Source organism: Labrus mixtus, chromosome 4, assembly GCF_963584025.1.
Source record: "Labrus mixtus chromosome 4, fLabMix1.1, whole genome shotgun sequence".
NCBI lineage: Eukaryota > Metazoa > Chordata > Actinopteri > Labriformes > Labridae > Labrus > Labrus mixtus.
Window position 1 is genome coordinate 7,667,718 of NC_083615.1, and position 15,576 is coordinate 7,683,293.

Genomic DNA, 15,576 nt, shown 5'->3' on the forward strand with positions numbered 1-15,576 from the left:
GGAGTTCTCAAGTGTGAAATTCATCATCGGTGGTCAAGGTGGGGCCAAAGACTCTGTGGGCACAGCTCATCCAATCTGAGGAAAGATTTTTGTTAATGTGAACATTACGAACTTAACAAGGATGTATGAGGATAAACACTTTAGTTAATATGATGTTTTAATTCATAGTGTGATGTAAGTCATGCTAAATAAAGGGCCCCTGCTCTACTGTATTTAACATCACTGCAGTGTTTACAAGGAAATGGCTTTTGGTTTGAGTTTCTTGATTTTTAGCCCTTTTTTTTGTGCAAAATATTGTGCAGGCACTTTGTTGCCATGGAAACACGGATGTGCTTTACTCTAGTCAGTAAATCCATGAATTAGGCACAGCACCAAAATAAGGCTTTTTACCCAAAGAACAAAACGATTGAACACATTACATGATGTAACCAGGATGTTTACTGATTAACCTTAATCAAAGATGGAGCCATAAAAACATCCAGTATTCTAAAGATAGGGCTACATGTGTGTGTTTCAGTGCATAAGCTAATGTCTGGCTGAATCCTATACTGACATAAGCTGCTGGCGTGATATCTTGGTCGTTAACGGGCAAAGCATATGTGTCACTTGGCAGAACCACATCTTTTGTTGCCACTGAGACGAACCAGAAAACGCACAAAGACAGAAGAAGCCCCACAATGTGAAATAGACGAAACAATGTCATGAAAGAGACACACACACACAACTGCAGAACGGGGAAAAGCTTGAAGATGTGTTACCCTTGAGAAAGCAAGCTCGCTTCTGTTGCCATGGCAATGGAGCCTATTAGGTAACTGTGTTGCCATGGCACGTGTCTACTCTGTGATGCAGACCTGACCACACCCACCAACACCTCACCAGCTGTGAAGAGCAGGGAGTCTTTATTATTATTGGCTGAGTGTCAGTGTGGGGAAAAGGAGAGGCTGTCTGAATGTATGTGTGTGTGTGTGTGTGTGTGCGTGTGTGTGTGCGTGTGTGCGTGTGTGCGTGCGTGTGCGTGTAATTGCATGCCTTTTGATTTTTGGCGTCAGACTTTTTTTTTTTTTCTCCAGTCTTCTAATTTTAGCCTATATGGTACGATGCTTCTGCCCGGACTCTCTGCTGTCAGCTCCACTGACCCCCCCAACCCCTCTCCTTTTCAGGGGGGAGTCTCCTCTCCTGGGGCTGGAACGAACATGGGATGTGCGGAGACGGTTCACAGACCGACGTCCTTCAGCCACAGCTCGTTTCTGGGCTCAAACCTCTTCTCATTGGCTGTGGAGCTGGACACTCTATGGCAGTGTGTGCTGAGATGACTGACTCAAGACAAAACTCTGCAATGATTCCACTTCAGAGACATTGAAACAGGATAATATATTCAGCATGTTGCACTTGGAGAAAAGAAAAACAGAATGCATTTTTGAGTGTACATAATTCTACTTGATTTAGTTTTAAAAATTGGCGGCTCAGCCTGCATACAGTTACTTTAAGTGCCTTTAAAATTACAGCATTTTCCATCTTCTAAGAGGCCACCTGAGCTCTTTGAAAGGTCCGACTCAAATTGCAGTTGTCATAAATGTTGCTTTGTGCTTGGACACAGGCTGAGTTATGTCAAATGAGGACAGATGCCATCATTTCTCTGGCCAGCCCATCACTTTGATGGACATGACGAGGGACAATAGCTTTGCAGGACATGGCCAGTGCTTATGGCTCCTCGGCCACCTGCCATGTTTGTCCTCCTGAGTGAGGCTGTTATGGACCGTGTGAAGGATGGGCAAGTCTGGTGCTATAGCTCCATCTTCCCCATGTCAGCTGTTTTATTGCTGTGATCTTGAGTGTCAGGAGGCAGTCAATCTCTGCACTTCATACTGAAAATACCTCGGCCATCTTGTGATTTACCACTAACATGCTTTTCACTTTTCTGGAAACTGTCCATCAATATTTTGTGTCCTTGTCGGTCTGTGTGAGACTCTTTGATCTTCTGTTTGTCCTATTTGCAACACTTTGACACTGTACACCTTAATCCCTCTTGGGGGGAAGTTCGTCAGCCGTGTTTGACCCGGCTTGCATATTTATAAACTGTGGGCGCCCGCAGTGCAGCAAACGGGGACCGACTGTAGGTCTGAAGCCATTGCTCCTCAAGGGTAATGGCAGGAGATAGAATGGCTAATGGATTATAGTTCTGCAATTTAATTCTATATATTTTTTTGGATTTTATGATTTTATTGATTTTATTATGCAATTCAATATAAAAAAAAACATTCACATCTCTGAAATTATGCATTAATGTATTTTTTTCACATCTCTGAAATTATGCATTAATGTATTTTTTTTCACATCTCTGAAATTATGCATTAATGGAATTTAAATTAAAAGTGCTTTTACCTGGATTAGATTAAAAAAAATCAACACTCACTGAAAAAAGATAAATTCTGTGTTTTTTTTATTTATCACTATTTATTGTACAAGCCTGAAGTGTATTTGTCAAAAAAGACACAACAAACCAATCAAAACGATCACTGATCACCTTATTGAGATAACTAACCACAAAATACAGTGTTCAAAACACACACTCTGAAGTCTCACTAAACGGCTACATTAGTTGCCTCTTTGTTGTGTTATTGAGTCATTCATTGATTATAGCATTTTGTATATATGTTTGTGTATGTGTGTGTGTGTGTATAGGTGTGGCTGACATTGAGCAGCACACTGTCCCAAAATTTGTGCTCAGCTCTCTTGGCAGATTGCGAGCTGCTGTTCCTGACTGCACACTGATCTTAGTCGGCTGTTGGCAGTGTGTTTGCACTTGTTTGGTAAAAAGTTGGTCCCTTGTTACTAACTTTTCTACACAAACAATGAAGTTGTAATTTGAACTCAATGGCTCTGATTTGAAGTAGGTATGACCCTTGCTTGTCTGTAGAAACTGCTGCATGTGGTGGGCCTTTTTGTCTGATAACTTGTTTTCAACAGCTGATGACTAATTTGAAATAAAGAAACATTTATTCATCATGTGATATGTCTGTTTGGCTATACTAGCATGACGAATGAGAAGAATTTGCATAAAAGAGGCACTTGTCCAGTAAGGTGAGTGTAATGATTTAGCACTGGTAAGTATTACAGACTAATACATACATTTGCCTGTGTGCAGTAAAAGAACAATAATCCAATTTTTCATGATTGTCAATTAAAATGTAAATACGACGAGTTTACGTATTTTCTGTATAAGACGATAATGTAATCAAAGTGTAGCTACATTTAAGGATATGTAAACATTCATTAGAGTTCAATATCTGTTATTAAGTTGTGCATAAACTTAATTAGTATTTGCACTAAAATATTCACCAATTTCCAGAAGTTCACATTTTTTAATGCCTCAATAGCACATGGAAAGTGTGGTGTTTGAGTATGACCTTATTATTTTTTTGTGGATGTTATCTCTTGGATGCCAGAAAACATATCAAAGAAATGTTAAAAAATTCTCTGGTGCAAAACAGTGCAAAAGTCTACAAAGATGTGACCATGACAGTCCAAAGTTAACAATTTGTTTTCAACTCTTGAGTCTGGCTGACGTGACAAGTGACAGGTTTTTGCTTGAGTAGTGGGGTGTAGGGTTGGTGATAAAGATCGGAGCAACATTTTTTTTTTTTTCTTGAAACAGAAGAAAGCACACAAATATTTGATGATCGCTCAAAAAACATTGGAACACACAACTTCAGCACACAAAGAAGCAGATATACAGCACTGGCACACAACAGAAATAGGCACACAAAAATTACAACACAGTAACCAGTCACAGAAACTGAGCTACATAAGGCTTGACAACAAAACTTCCTCAGTGCTACAACTATGCTGAGTTTGTGATGCACAGGTTGTCACTGTCACACCCAATTTAAAAATACTAAGTAATACACACAACAATGCTATAACACTATCAGGTGGGTGATGGGTCTTTATGGGTCATACACATAGTGGTAGGTACACCATGGTTCATAACACAAACTGACTCTGTTGGTTGTCTGCTCCGGTGCTGTCGCTGGGTCTCTAAAAACATATAAAAAAAACAGTAACAAAAATAAATTATTACACAAATTATGTATAATGGCGGAAAGTGATGTTGATGATGCATACCTCTGAGGTGCAGGTAAAGGTGGGAAATGACACTAGCTTGGAGGGTTGAGAAAATGTGCTCCGTTAGTTCCTCATGGTAAACCACGGGTTTACCATGTAAGTCCCATGCTTAGCCAAGGCATCAGACAACGATGTACTGTCTGTGTGCTGAGGTTGGACTCTTAGTCGGTCAATAAACATGCCCAATCATGCTGTTTTACAGGTTGATGTACAGTAGTTGGTCATTGTCATGCGTTTGTATACTCGGCGTCATGCTCTCACAGTCACCTTGTTTTTTTAATGCTCTCTTTGACCTGAGCACAGTGGGTCAAACAGCACTTGGAAGCACTAGCTGTAAGCTAGTGGGAAAAGGAAGTTGTATGTATGCATGTGCAGTAGAATAAAAACGGAGTCTATATGCTTATTGTGTATAAAATTTATTTCATGCAAGGACTTATTTTTACATATTTTATTTGAATACTTTTCTGTTGCATAAATGTAAAATACATGCATTTACCTTTCCCCAAGTAGACCCACATCCCACACTGTGTTGTGTTAATTTTTTTTTTCTTCCCATTGAATTGCATGACCATATAATTCACCTGCATCTGTTCACATCAAATTTTCACAATTTTTTTTTCTTCAAATATATAACGTCCATTAGTTACCACAGAGACATAACTCGAAAAAGTGAAACTGCTCATTCAAAATAGAAATAAAACTTGGATGACTTGCTTTACTTGTACCTTCTTCTTGAAGTCAACATTTCCTAATTGGTCAACATATAATTTGTTAAAGTGCCCTGAAAGAATTGTGCATAATTACTGGGACAGTATCAATACATGTACCAGTAACAGTATTGATGTTTTTTTGTTTTTTTTTAATAAAAGACATTCATACAGCAGGAGTCATCACGACATCTCTGGCTGACTGTAGCTTACATTACTGTGGATCTATAGTTGCCTGCTCCCCTCTCATAGTATTTTGTGCTTAATTGTAGTTTTTTTCTGGAGGTGGGGACTGTAGTCAGTTTTTAGCTGGTTTGGATCTATGTATAATCCTATAGGTTAAATATATGTGTTGGATGGTGTAACAATAAGAATCAAAAGGCCATTTTACTGCGATTAAGGTTACAAGAGTGGTGCAAAAACGACATAAGGTGCACCTTATAAAATAAAGCTTTCGTCACACTGTTATGAGCATGATATAAAGTGTGCAGATGCTACACTAGGAGCACTTTAAAATGATGTCAATTTATTTCTACCTTAAACTTCGCCTTGCCATGTAAGAAGGCACCGTTGTTTTATAATTATGGCCTTAGTTTAGGCATCATAGCGGCATAAATTGCTGCAGACTAATGATACTGTTTAAAAACTCATAACTACTTGTAAATATATTTGTACAAAACTATTTATGCCCATAACATCATTAGTTGGCTTTATGACAAATTGTTCAAGTTTAATCACGCTATTTTAGTTGGAGGCCCCAGTCAAATAAATACAAGAAAATAATATAGGAATTTTGGGGAAAGGCAAAGAATGGCAGCTACATAAAAATCTCTGCTTTGACTGAGTCTCTTGTAAAGCTGTCTCAAAATGCATAAAACATGACAAAGCTTTGAAAGCTTTTGAAAGGTTTTTCTCTTTTCTTACAGTTACTGCGTTACAGTTAGCTTCTTGTAGAACATAATTTCTCATGCACTTCATGCAAATGAACAAACAGTTTGAGTTCTTTTGACATATCAAGAACATCATTTTATTATTTTGCTTCTCTTTTTTGGGGGGGGCTGGCCACTCGGATATCATTGAGTCTGGCCTGATTGAACTTTCAGAATAGTAACGTCTCTACTTTGCAACGTAGAAAGCACTTAGTAGGAGTTCCCTTAACAGCTGGCAATGATACCTTTGGATATGTTTCAAAGCCATGTATCGGGAATGTCCAGCATATTGTTCGCAGGGGTTACATCTTATGAAAATTTATTTCACAAAATTGTAAAAAGCAGATGAGATAAAAAGTTAGTGGCAGAAGAATATGCGAGATCAAAAGCAACAGAGCAACAGGCAATGATGTAAACATAGGAAAAGAGGGGGGTTGGCCTATATGGTAGAAGTAGAACAGTGCTTTGTATGCAACTGAGGTGACCCATGCAGAGTGGCATGTGCCAATGTTCTCTAGTCTAGGAAATGATGACACACCCAAGGAGAAGACTTGGGAAGGCTTGAGTATTTACACAGTTAAGATACAGTTTTCCAGCAAAAATAAAGAAAAAAAAATGAGAAAAGCAGGAGCGAAGGCAAGTGTAAAAGCAAAATATCTGACAGGAAAGATAAGAAGGAGGAGTGTTGACTGGCCTTCCAATGGCATTGTGTCTGCTACACAACCATGCTACATAATGGATGGGATGGGAGAATGTGAGTGCTGCATTAGACAGGGTGGGCTGCAGGGCAGGGCGGACACTGAGGACACTCCAGAGGCATCCCCGCTCATGCCAGACATGCTGTTAAGGCTCCAAGGCTTTTCATAACCTTCAGTTGAAAAACAGAGAACGTTCTGAGTACACTGCAGCACTGAATCCATGACACACTGTTTTGGTGTTCCTCTCTGGTTATACTACACCTGTTGCTTTCTTGTTTTTGTCTCCAAAGAAACAGGTCAACACAGGCTTAAGACAGATTATTATTCTCCATGCATTGAGTGCATCAGGAGTACAACAGCATGCACCGGGTGGTACTGGAATGGTTTGGAGTTTAACACTACAAAAGACTTGCAAAGGTAGGCACTCTCAGGCAGTGAATGTTTTCTCAGCTACAGGTAAGATTTGATTCTGGTAATGTGCTGGCAGCACATGCAGCTAGAGAATTAGAGGAATGTTTGGTAGCTTATTGTTAGTAGAAAAAAAGGGGGTTAACCCTGGTATTAAAGTTACAAATCAGTAAATTTGTTTAATATCTAACATTAGCCTTCCTCCATCTGTGTTGTGCTCCTTCACCATACTGATAGCACCCATCAGCAAGACACTTCATGCACCGTTATGGTCAAGAGCAGTGTTCTCATAAGTCAGGATCCTTCATGGTATTAATCATTAAAACACATATACATACATGGTACACTCATAGCACATAAAACACCTTCTTAGGCATGTAAAGACAACACATTCTAGATCATAGAAATCTCAAAAATAGCTTTCTTACTCGTATATAGAGATTGATATTACATAATGCATGGTATTAAAAAATATAGTATGTAGATGTGGACAAATTTTGACATTTATGGAGATTGTGCTTGGCCTGAACAGATGCTATTGTGACTTGAACTATGTACATTCCCCCAAAAGGGATGATTGAGGAGAAGCAGTTGTTGTTGTGAGAGTGTGTGACGGTTGTAAAAAGAGGTTTGCAGTTGTGATTTTGTGTGTGCCTTTGAAAAACTGAGGTGTAGCACTCAGCTATGAGGGGAAAAAAAGCGTATCATGTCTAAGGTCTACAGCATGTCAGTGTCTCACAGGGGCCTGTGATTGGCTGTTACTGTACGTACCCCTCCTCACTCTGCCCCCTGTGTGGTTGGGGCGTTCAGCAGTCGTGACCAGGAAGCAGGGCCGCTCTCTCTCGCTGGGGCTGAAGATTTCCTCCGGAGATATGGCCTGGTCTATGTGAGGGCAATCTTCATTGGCAAGAGCTGCATTAGCTGCCTCACCGTTCAGCTTGGAATCTTATAAGAGAAACCATAAAGAAAGGGAAAACACACCAAATCAGGTTTCACATACAGTTCCAACTTTTTTTCTGAAATGTTTAATATAGCTTCACTTTTAATTTTGTACTACTTGAATACCTCTAGGGACTAAATCAAACAATACTACCACATTTCCTGTATATCTTCTATCTTGGGTTTACTGTGTACTCTATGCTCCATTTGTTTCTGAGCACAAACTGCATCACAGGTCAATAAATCTTGGTGTCATTGCCGACAGAGTAAATTAAGTAACTCCAAGGTCTGCTTACATATCTTTAAAAAACAAAATGTACTACACAATCTCAGTTTGTCTAAGATAGAAGATTGATTCATTGCATTAAGATTTTCAAAATCAATACTTGGATTACTCACAGTCTGCCTTAATACCTCTAACCTCCTATCCAGAAAAATATGCTTCTCATCACATATTATATTGATTGTTTTTTGGGTGAAACATATGTTAATATCGTACCTGAATCATCAACTAATTGAAGTGTGGGAGCTGAAAAAAATGAAACGAGTGAATAGCAGTACATAATGAGATCAATACATCAGAAGTTATGTCTTTTTTGTTTCTTACCTTGAAACTTTATCTCGAAAACGTCGTCATGGGCAATGGGACTCTGAGGTTGGGAGCTGATGCTGGACTTACAGAAGTTTGGAGAACCTGGTTGGGGTGCCCGAGGGATATGCCTATTTTTTTTCTTTGGTAGTTTCTGTTTCGCCATGGCCAGGGAGTAATACATTCCAAAGTTGTTGACAATCACAGGGACAGGCATGGCGATGGTCAGTACACCAGCCAAGGCGCAAAGGGCTCCAACTAGCATGCCGGAAGTCGTCTGAGGGTACATGTCTCCATAGCCTAGGGTCGTCATGGTCACCACAGCCCACCAGAATCCAATGGGGATGTTCTTGAAGTGTGTGTGATCGCTGGCTCGAGGGTCGTTCGGGTTAGCTCCAATCCGTTCAGCGTAGTAGATCATAGTGGCAAAGATTAGGACACCGAGAGCGAGGAAGATGATGAGGAGCAGGAACTCATTGGTGCTGGCCCTCAAGGTGTGGCCCAACACCCTCAGACCCACAAAGTGACGGGTCAGCTTGAAGATACGCAGGATTCGCACAAAGCGGACAACTCTCAGGAAACCAAGTACATCTTTAGCTGCCTTGGACGAGAGGCCGCTCAGGCCGACCTCCAGGTAGAAGGGCAGTATGGCCACGAAGTCGATGATGTTTAGGGCATTCCGTATGAAGTCAAATTTATTTGGGCAGAAAGTTATTCGCATTAGAAATTCAAAAGTGAACCAAACCACACAAACTCCTTCGATGTAAGTGAGGTAGGCCGCAGTCTCAGTCTCCTGGTAGGTGTGCTCTATTGTGACATTGTCCACCCACTCAAGCTCAGTACGGTTGATAATAGGGTTGAAGGCCTCATGGGTCTCCAGACAGAACGTCGTGATTGACACCACAATGAAGAAGAGCGAGGCCAAAGCCACCCACTGAGCAGGGAGTACATGGAGGATCCAGGGGGAAAAAAAGAAGAAAGGGTAGGGAGAAGATGTGGAGGAGAGCAAAGGACAGAGAGGAGAAGAGGGCTCAGTGATTCATGCAGGATAATCATACTCAACGTGGTTCAACGACAGTTCTTAGCAGGACACAATGCAATTCAATCTTGTATCTGAGACAGTGGCTTCTGGTTTGATGGCGAGAGTGACATTGACTCACTCTCTCACTTCCCCCTGTTCTCTCTCTCCTCTACATCTCTTGATTCAAAAAGTGGCGTTGTAAAAGGGACAATTAATGCAAGGCTGGCAATCTTGCTTCTCTTCCCTCGGCTGTATCTCAAGGTCATGGCATTTCAAAGGTATGCTACATGCAGAATTACAAAGAGCCACAAGCAGCGGCAGGAGACAGGACATTAGTGAAAACCCCCCACGACTAAATTTAGCCGAGGCTCTTCCCTTCAGCACAACCACGACAGCAGGCCTCCACCACACACAAGGTCATACCGTCCGTCCAGATGATCACACCTTGGGAGTTGTATCGACCTAAGATGCCTAACGAGACTTTTATGAGAAAAATATATTTCTCTCAAGGGCCAAAGTGTACATTTGTCTACATTACGTATTGATTACATGATCACATTTGGACTCTGAGATTTCTGATGCATACAACATGGATGTAACAGATACACTGTGCTCTCCTGGGTATTGATTGCAAACCCAAGGTTTCACTTGCTATACACATATACAAACACTGAACTGCAGTGACTGAATGGGAGTATCTAGCTGTATCTTTAAAGGGAATCTGAAGTAAGTAAATCCAGGTTGGTGGACTAATGTGTAGACGAGAACAGGAGATAGCTACTTAATCATCCTACAAATCACAATAGTAGAATCAATAGCAGCTTGTCCGTGCATGAAGATGTCTTTAAGAGAGTAAGCGATGCTCTATAGTGCTTCTCAAACCAAAGCCTACTACTGTTACGCAGCTGAGAGGAATATTTAACAGCATCAGGGAGGAGGAAGTCATGTCTGGGCATGAGGAGGTCTGATATATACTCCACTGGGCAAAGGAAACTCAGAGCCGTAATCAGTCAAGTCCATTCAGTGTGTCACTAAAGCAAGCATGCAGCCATGATGGAAAACAGGCCCCCATCACATCATCTCATCACTGGCAATTCATTGCATTGTGCAGAGGAAATCACTGCTGCTTATGAATGTCTGCCCGCTTATGAATGTCTGCTTCCAATCCATGCTTGTTTCATATTCTTCAGGGAAACACTGTGCTAGCAGAGACTAAAGCACACACACTGACTCCTGTTCTTTCAGCAAGGCTGTCCCCTTTGTTCATTCACACAAATCATGCTGAGTTAAAAGAACATGCACTAGTTTTAATGAAGATGAGCATCATCATCTAATTCAGAACAAACAAATACTGTTAAATGGATTTTAAGAGCTATTGCCAGGCTCTACTAGTGTGTTTTCATTGCAAATATTCTCAATCTTCATCAGCCGGTGTGTATCCTTTTCGTTCTGTCATTTTGTCGACTGTCTGATTGTATGTTTAAAGCTGTTGTTGTTCTGACATACAATCAGAGTTTGGACAAGATTAACATTTGACAATTTTTAATGAACCCTTCTCCAGCCAACTATCTCCAGCTCTTCTTTGTGTGGTGTAGGAGAGATTTTGTGTCAATTCTTGAGGCATTACTACAGAGTATGAGCTGTTGAGGTATCGTGTTGCGTAATATTGTTGTTTTGTCCACCCCCTCTACCATATGTACTGTACAAAATAACAAGGACATCCTTCAATATAATACTTGAAATTCCATCATACTGAAAAGAGCAACCTCAAAAAAATATCAGAACAACAGCAGTGACTTGATTACCAATGTAAGGATCTGCCCTGTGTGGGGGTCTCCAAGACCACTTAGTGAACTACAGGTACTTCTGCTTTCTGCTAAATCTAGCATTCTAATATGTGATAGCGATTTTTCTCTTCAACTTTTTCTACTTGACGCAAATCATGTCAGGAGAAGTGACCTTAATAGTCAACAGTTTAGAGAAATGCCTTTAAATTAACTTCATTTCTAAAACGAAAATAATCAAATGTTTTGTTGAATTTCTGTTCTTGGGAACTGAATTTATTTTTGGTTAGAGCAGTTTCAGCAGCCTAGGCATATGAATGTCCTTCTTGTTGTGCCTGGAATGCGTTCATTGAACAAGCTCATACTTTTGGTGGATGGTTGAACTGAAGAAGTCATTTGCAACTCCCCCCCCCCACGTTCCAAGTTACCAACAAATGCCGAGCACTATGTGCCGGAGTCTAATATTCAGGATCCCTGTTCAACTTTCTTAAATAATGAATATATTCTTGCACAATATCCCTCTCTCTGCCTCCCTTTCTGACTCTCCCTCTCTTCTCTCTCTCCGCCTCCCTATGCATGCAGTTGTTTTGTGCACATATGTTGATTAAGTAAGTCCATTTTTTATTGTAGATAAGAGCCCAGGCCCCAAAAATCAACTGAAACAATCCCTGTTTTTGGCAAAAAGCCAGTAAAGTGAAGAATGATTTATAGCCTTTATTGATGTGTTTGAATTGGGATTTACTGTTGAGCACTTGCCTTTTCTCCCTGTCCTTTAAAGAATCTATCTGAATGCTATTTATAAAACTACAAAATGTTTCATAGTATGTGGTTTATGTCTTTAATTTGGGTAAAACCTTTGAGTGAATAATAACTAGAGATGCAAGTGCAAGGGGCTCTACTGAAGAAGAAGCCCGGAGCAGCTTTAAAAAAGAAATGAACGTGAACTAGTTAATATTTTGAACGGTGAACTTCGGTCAAAACTGTGAACTATGGATGTTAAATAACTCATTCTAATCAATGGTAACTTAACTTCAAATAATGTGGCTGATGCGTTTCCAGCACAAGTTTAAACTATCACTGAAGAATATACATCCCCATCAGAGTCAGCACTGCTAGTTCTAACAAGCATGTTTACCGCAGATGCCTTCTGACACACTGGCCCTGCAAACATCCCAGACGTCGTATCAGGCCGCCTCTTACAGTAAATGAAATGTTTTTGTGACACTTAGGAACAGGATGCCGTGGAGGGGGGGAGGGGGGGGAGATAACAGGCAGTGATTGTTTACTCCTTCTTGCCTTATTCTTAATGTTGCTGGCAAACCACAGGCCTGCAGTGATATGCAGTGACAAAGGTTTTCCTCTGTGAATAGAGGCTGTGATTAACTCTGAGGCTCAGTTCTAATTAATCTTCTTGACTGTCTTGGTGGAACGCTGTCAGTCTTTAATCTGTGCTTTGACTCGCTCACTGTTACACTGTATGTAGGACATGTCTGAGGAGTCCTCCCGCTTTGGAGGAGATCCTCTGCCCAAAAGGTGAAATGTACTTAAAGTTTGAGCGCGTGCTGGTTGAAAAGCGCTTGCTAATGCTTGCTGTAAAAATGAGAAGATGTCAATACAGTTTACACTCGCTGGTCAGAGCCAGATCGGTAATTACACCAATTGGTCTGCTGCAGCTGTTGAACCAGCAGGCAGCACAGCGACCTTTGTAGGGGCAGTAGTCAATAAGCAAAAAAAAACAGGAGGTGTAAAGTCCTTCCATCCTCACCATCCAGAGGCATTGTGCCCACATGGAAAAGTGCCCATTATAAAGAGCAGAAATGTCCCTTCTAGTAACCTCATTTCTGTCTGGAGGTCTGCCACTGAAATTCGAGTAGTGCCAAAGATCTGGTTTTCTAATTTGTATCTAACCTATAAAACCAAAGAGCCAGGCTTCCCAGGGATTCCTGTGTCCTAGAAATATCATTCCAAAGACCTGTAAGAGTAACAATTAGAATCCTGTATCTTCTCATGTAAGATGAAGGAGGGCTGGACAGTTGATTAGCATGGGAATTGTTTTGAAAGACGAGCCCTTTGGTCGACAACCCCCTTCCCTATACCGCGCCCTCCTCCTCTCTGATGTGGAACCCTTGGGAGTGCAATTTGAAGGTCATCAAAAGCCCACCTGAACCTCGCAGATCCATCAATCTCTGCTTCACTCTCAGGGGGACAAAGGCAGACACATTCACGACTAGACTCGAGCCCATGCAGCTCTGACTGCTCTAAACCAGCAACTAGACAATTTAGATTATTTTTTTTCTCCTGGCTCAGGATGTATCCATGGTAACTCCGAATGAGTTTTTGGCTATTCAGTTTAAACGGACATACAAAACAATGCTGAAAAACATTTGAAAATGAACTCACCCTTGCATATTTAGAGGAGTAAGGGTCCTCAAACAGAGCCCAAACATGTTTCTGCCACCGGCTCCACAGGCTTCCGCTCCTGGCGTCATGTGTGTCTCCATGCGCCAGCCGCCTTGTCATCTCATCCACATCATCCTCAGCATGCTCCGGCTCTGGCTCCGGATCCTCATTCGCCAGGTCTAACAAGCCCCCCCCGCCGAAACTATCAAGGGCCTCCTCTGCCTCCCGGTGCTGGCGATAGGTCATCCAGCAGCATGGCTCCACGTCTGTCTCATCGATACCCCAGAAGGCCAGCTCCTCCTCGTACAAAGGCCCGCAGACATCGGCCGGGCAATGCAGCTTACCTGTCCTGTAATAATTAAGGATGTGTGCAAAAACGCCAGGATGGCGGTCAAAAAAGAACTCCTCGATCTTAGCATCATAGTCAAAGTGGTTGGGGGCATCAGGCTCGGCCAGCCAGGACAAGCGTGTGCCAGGTAGGGTGCGCAGGGTGCTGCGGTATGTCTGATGTCTGATCCCTCCCACGTTTATCACAATGCGATCCTTGTCGTCGCTCAGGCCCATTGCGTCCCCTAGGCATTTCTCCAATAAGTTCCCTTCATCGCAAAGGTAAGTCCAGGCGCACCGTGCCCCCCTTCTACAGCAGAGATCAACAATTATATAAGTTAAGCAGCGCCTGAAGCAACCTGTCGTGTCTCACCAACTAAGAAAGAAAAGCTTGACGCGCATCAGGCTGCCTCCCCTCTAGACCCTACTGTGTTGTATACAAGCACCTGTCATGCAACTGGAGGAGCCTAAGCGTGTATAGTTGCCGGACTCACTGGAAGGTACAGAATCCGAAATCCAAAATGATTTCAGCCAATGGCATCACATCAAGAATGGACGTCACATCACCGCTACATCCAAGATGTCGAGATAGAAAGCTGGCACCGATCTCAAGCGCCCGCTCATCAGTCTCCTTAAGTTCGTGCGATTGATCCGATCAGTCCTGAGCAAGGTTTTATGACTTTCACAGCAAGGTGACTGCGGTGGTGCTGAGCGGACAGCTCCTGGTGGAGACGCGGCTCTGCTTCCTTCTCTGCCTCCTCTGTTTGTTGCTGCCTACAGACTCACCTCCTTCACACCGACGCGCAGCCCCGCTCCTTTCTCTGCGTGTAACGACGCTGTGGGCTGCAGCAGGTCTTTGTCTCAGCGGGGAGAGATGATCACCTCCTCAGGGACTTTCCCTATCATTCACACAATGATAGAAAGAAAAACATCTACAACCTTTTTGAAGGGAGGAATAAGTTTTTTTTTTCTTCCCCCCCCTGTGTCGTTTGGTGAAACAACACACAGAATCAGTTGCCGATGAGAGGGCGACAATCCTCCTCCTCCAAAAAAAAAAAACGCCCAACTGCCTGTTATTCACACCGTGCCCAGTTCTTCTCTCACAGCAGATGGAGCATGCCCAGTGGAAGAGGCTGCATTTGTTCAAACACGCTGTCGAGTTCTCCAATTACGGCTGTTGACTTTGTCATCGCATCCCAGTGTTTTTCTCTCTCTCTCTCACTCTCTCACTCTCTCTCTGTGTGTCTGATCTTGGGATGTCGCCGGTCAGCGGGGAGTCATCTTCCTCGCGCACGGATGGCTGGAGAAGGTGTGACCCTGGAGACACTAGCGCGCAGATCCGCCCATAACATCAGGAAGAGTCTGATCATATGCCTTCTTATAGCTTCTTCATTTACTGATGTAATAGATCAGACTGTCCTCGCCTTGGTGGCAGTCTGCATGTGTTATTCACTGCACTGACTGAGGAGATATGCTGTCAGAGAAAGTTGAGTGAATTGCATTTTTTTTTTTTTTTGCGCTCTTTGTTGCACTTGATGTGATGTGTATACTAATTAGCCTCCGTCTATGTTCAATGTCGCCCAGCAGGGGGCGACAGACAACGCTCACTTCAGAGAGTTGTTTGGGGTCTTTTTTTTTTTTAGTTGTAA

At 42.2% G+C, this 15,576-nt stretch overlaps 2 protein-coding genes across 4 annotated transcripts in view; one reads left to right on the forward strand and one right to left on the reverse strand.

The window, feature by feature from the left end:
* sergef (secretion regulating guanine nucleotide exchange factor) overlaps window positions 1-3,003 on the forward strand; it is a 10,311-nt gene extending 7,308 nt beyond the window's left edge. Inside the window, exon 11 of the mRNA XM_061035573.1 lies at window positions 1,161-3,003. Within this exon, the coding sequence (XP_060891556.1) occupies window positions 1,161-1,360 (200 nt within the window). The 3' untranslated portion in view covers window positions 1,361-3,003. The remainder of the gene's footprint in view (window positions 1-1,160) is intronic.
* kcnc1b (potassium voltage-gated channel, Shaw-related subfamily, member 1b) lies at window positions 1-15,298 on the reverse strand. Of its 3 annotated transcripts, XM_061035559.1 has the most exons (6): window positions 13,601-15,298; window positions 8,414-9,329; window positions 8,306-8,335; window positions 7,639-7,812; window positions 4,002-4,038; window positions 1-75 (listed from the first exon to the last, which is right to left on the reverse strand). In XM_061035559.1, exons 1-6 carry the CDS (start codon window positions 14,162-14,164, stop codon window positions 24-26), a joined length of 1,773 nt encoding a protein of 590 aa, XP_060891542.1. In that variant the 5' UTR covers window positions 14,165-15,298; the 3' UTR covers window positions 1-23. The 3 variants fall into 3 exon arrangements, with proteins under 3 accessions (XP_060891542.1, XP_060891541.1, XP_060891540.1); XM_061035558.1 differs by lacking the exon at window positions 1-75 and having other exon boundaries at window positions 3,056-4,038; window positions 13,601-15,297; XM_061035557.1 differs by lacking the exons at window positions 1-75; window positions 4,002-4,038 and adding an exon at window positions 4,526-6,629.
* Between the last annotated feature and the right edge of the window lie 278 nt (window positions 15,299-15,576).

Coding starts and splice junctions, on each gene's coding strand:
- kcnc1b (XM_061035557.1), bottom strand. CDS start 14,164: ATGGGCCTGAGCGACGACAAGGATCGCATTGTGATAAACGTGGGAGGG. Junction 8,336..8,413: donor TTTCGAGATAAAGTTTCAAG/GTAAGAAACAAA, acceptor CATTTTTTTCAG/CTCCCACACTTCAATTAGTT. Junction 6,630..7,638: donor AGGGGGCAGAGTGAGGAGGG/GTACGTACAGTA, acceptor TTTCAACTGAAG/GTTATGAAAAGCCTTGGAGC.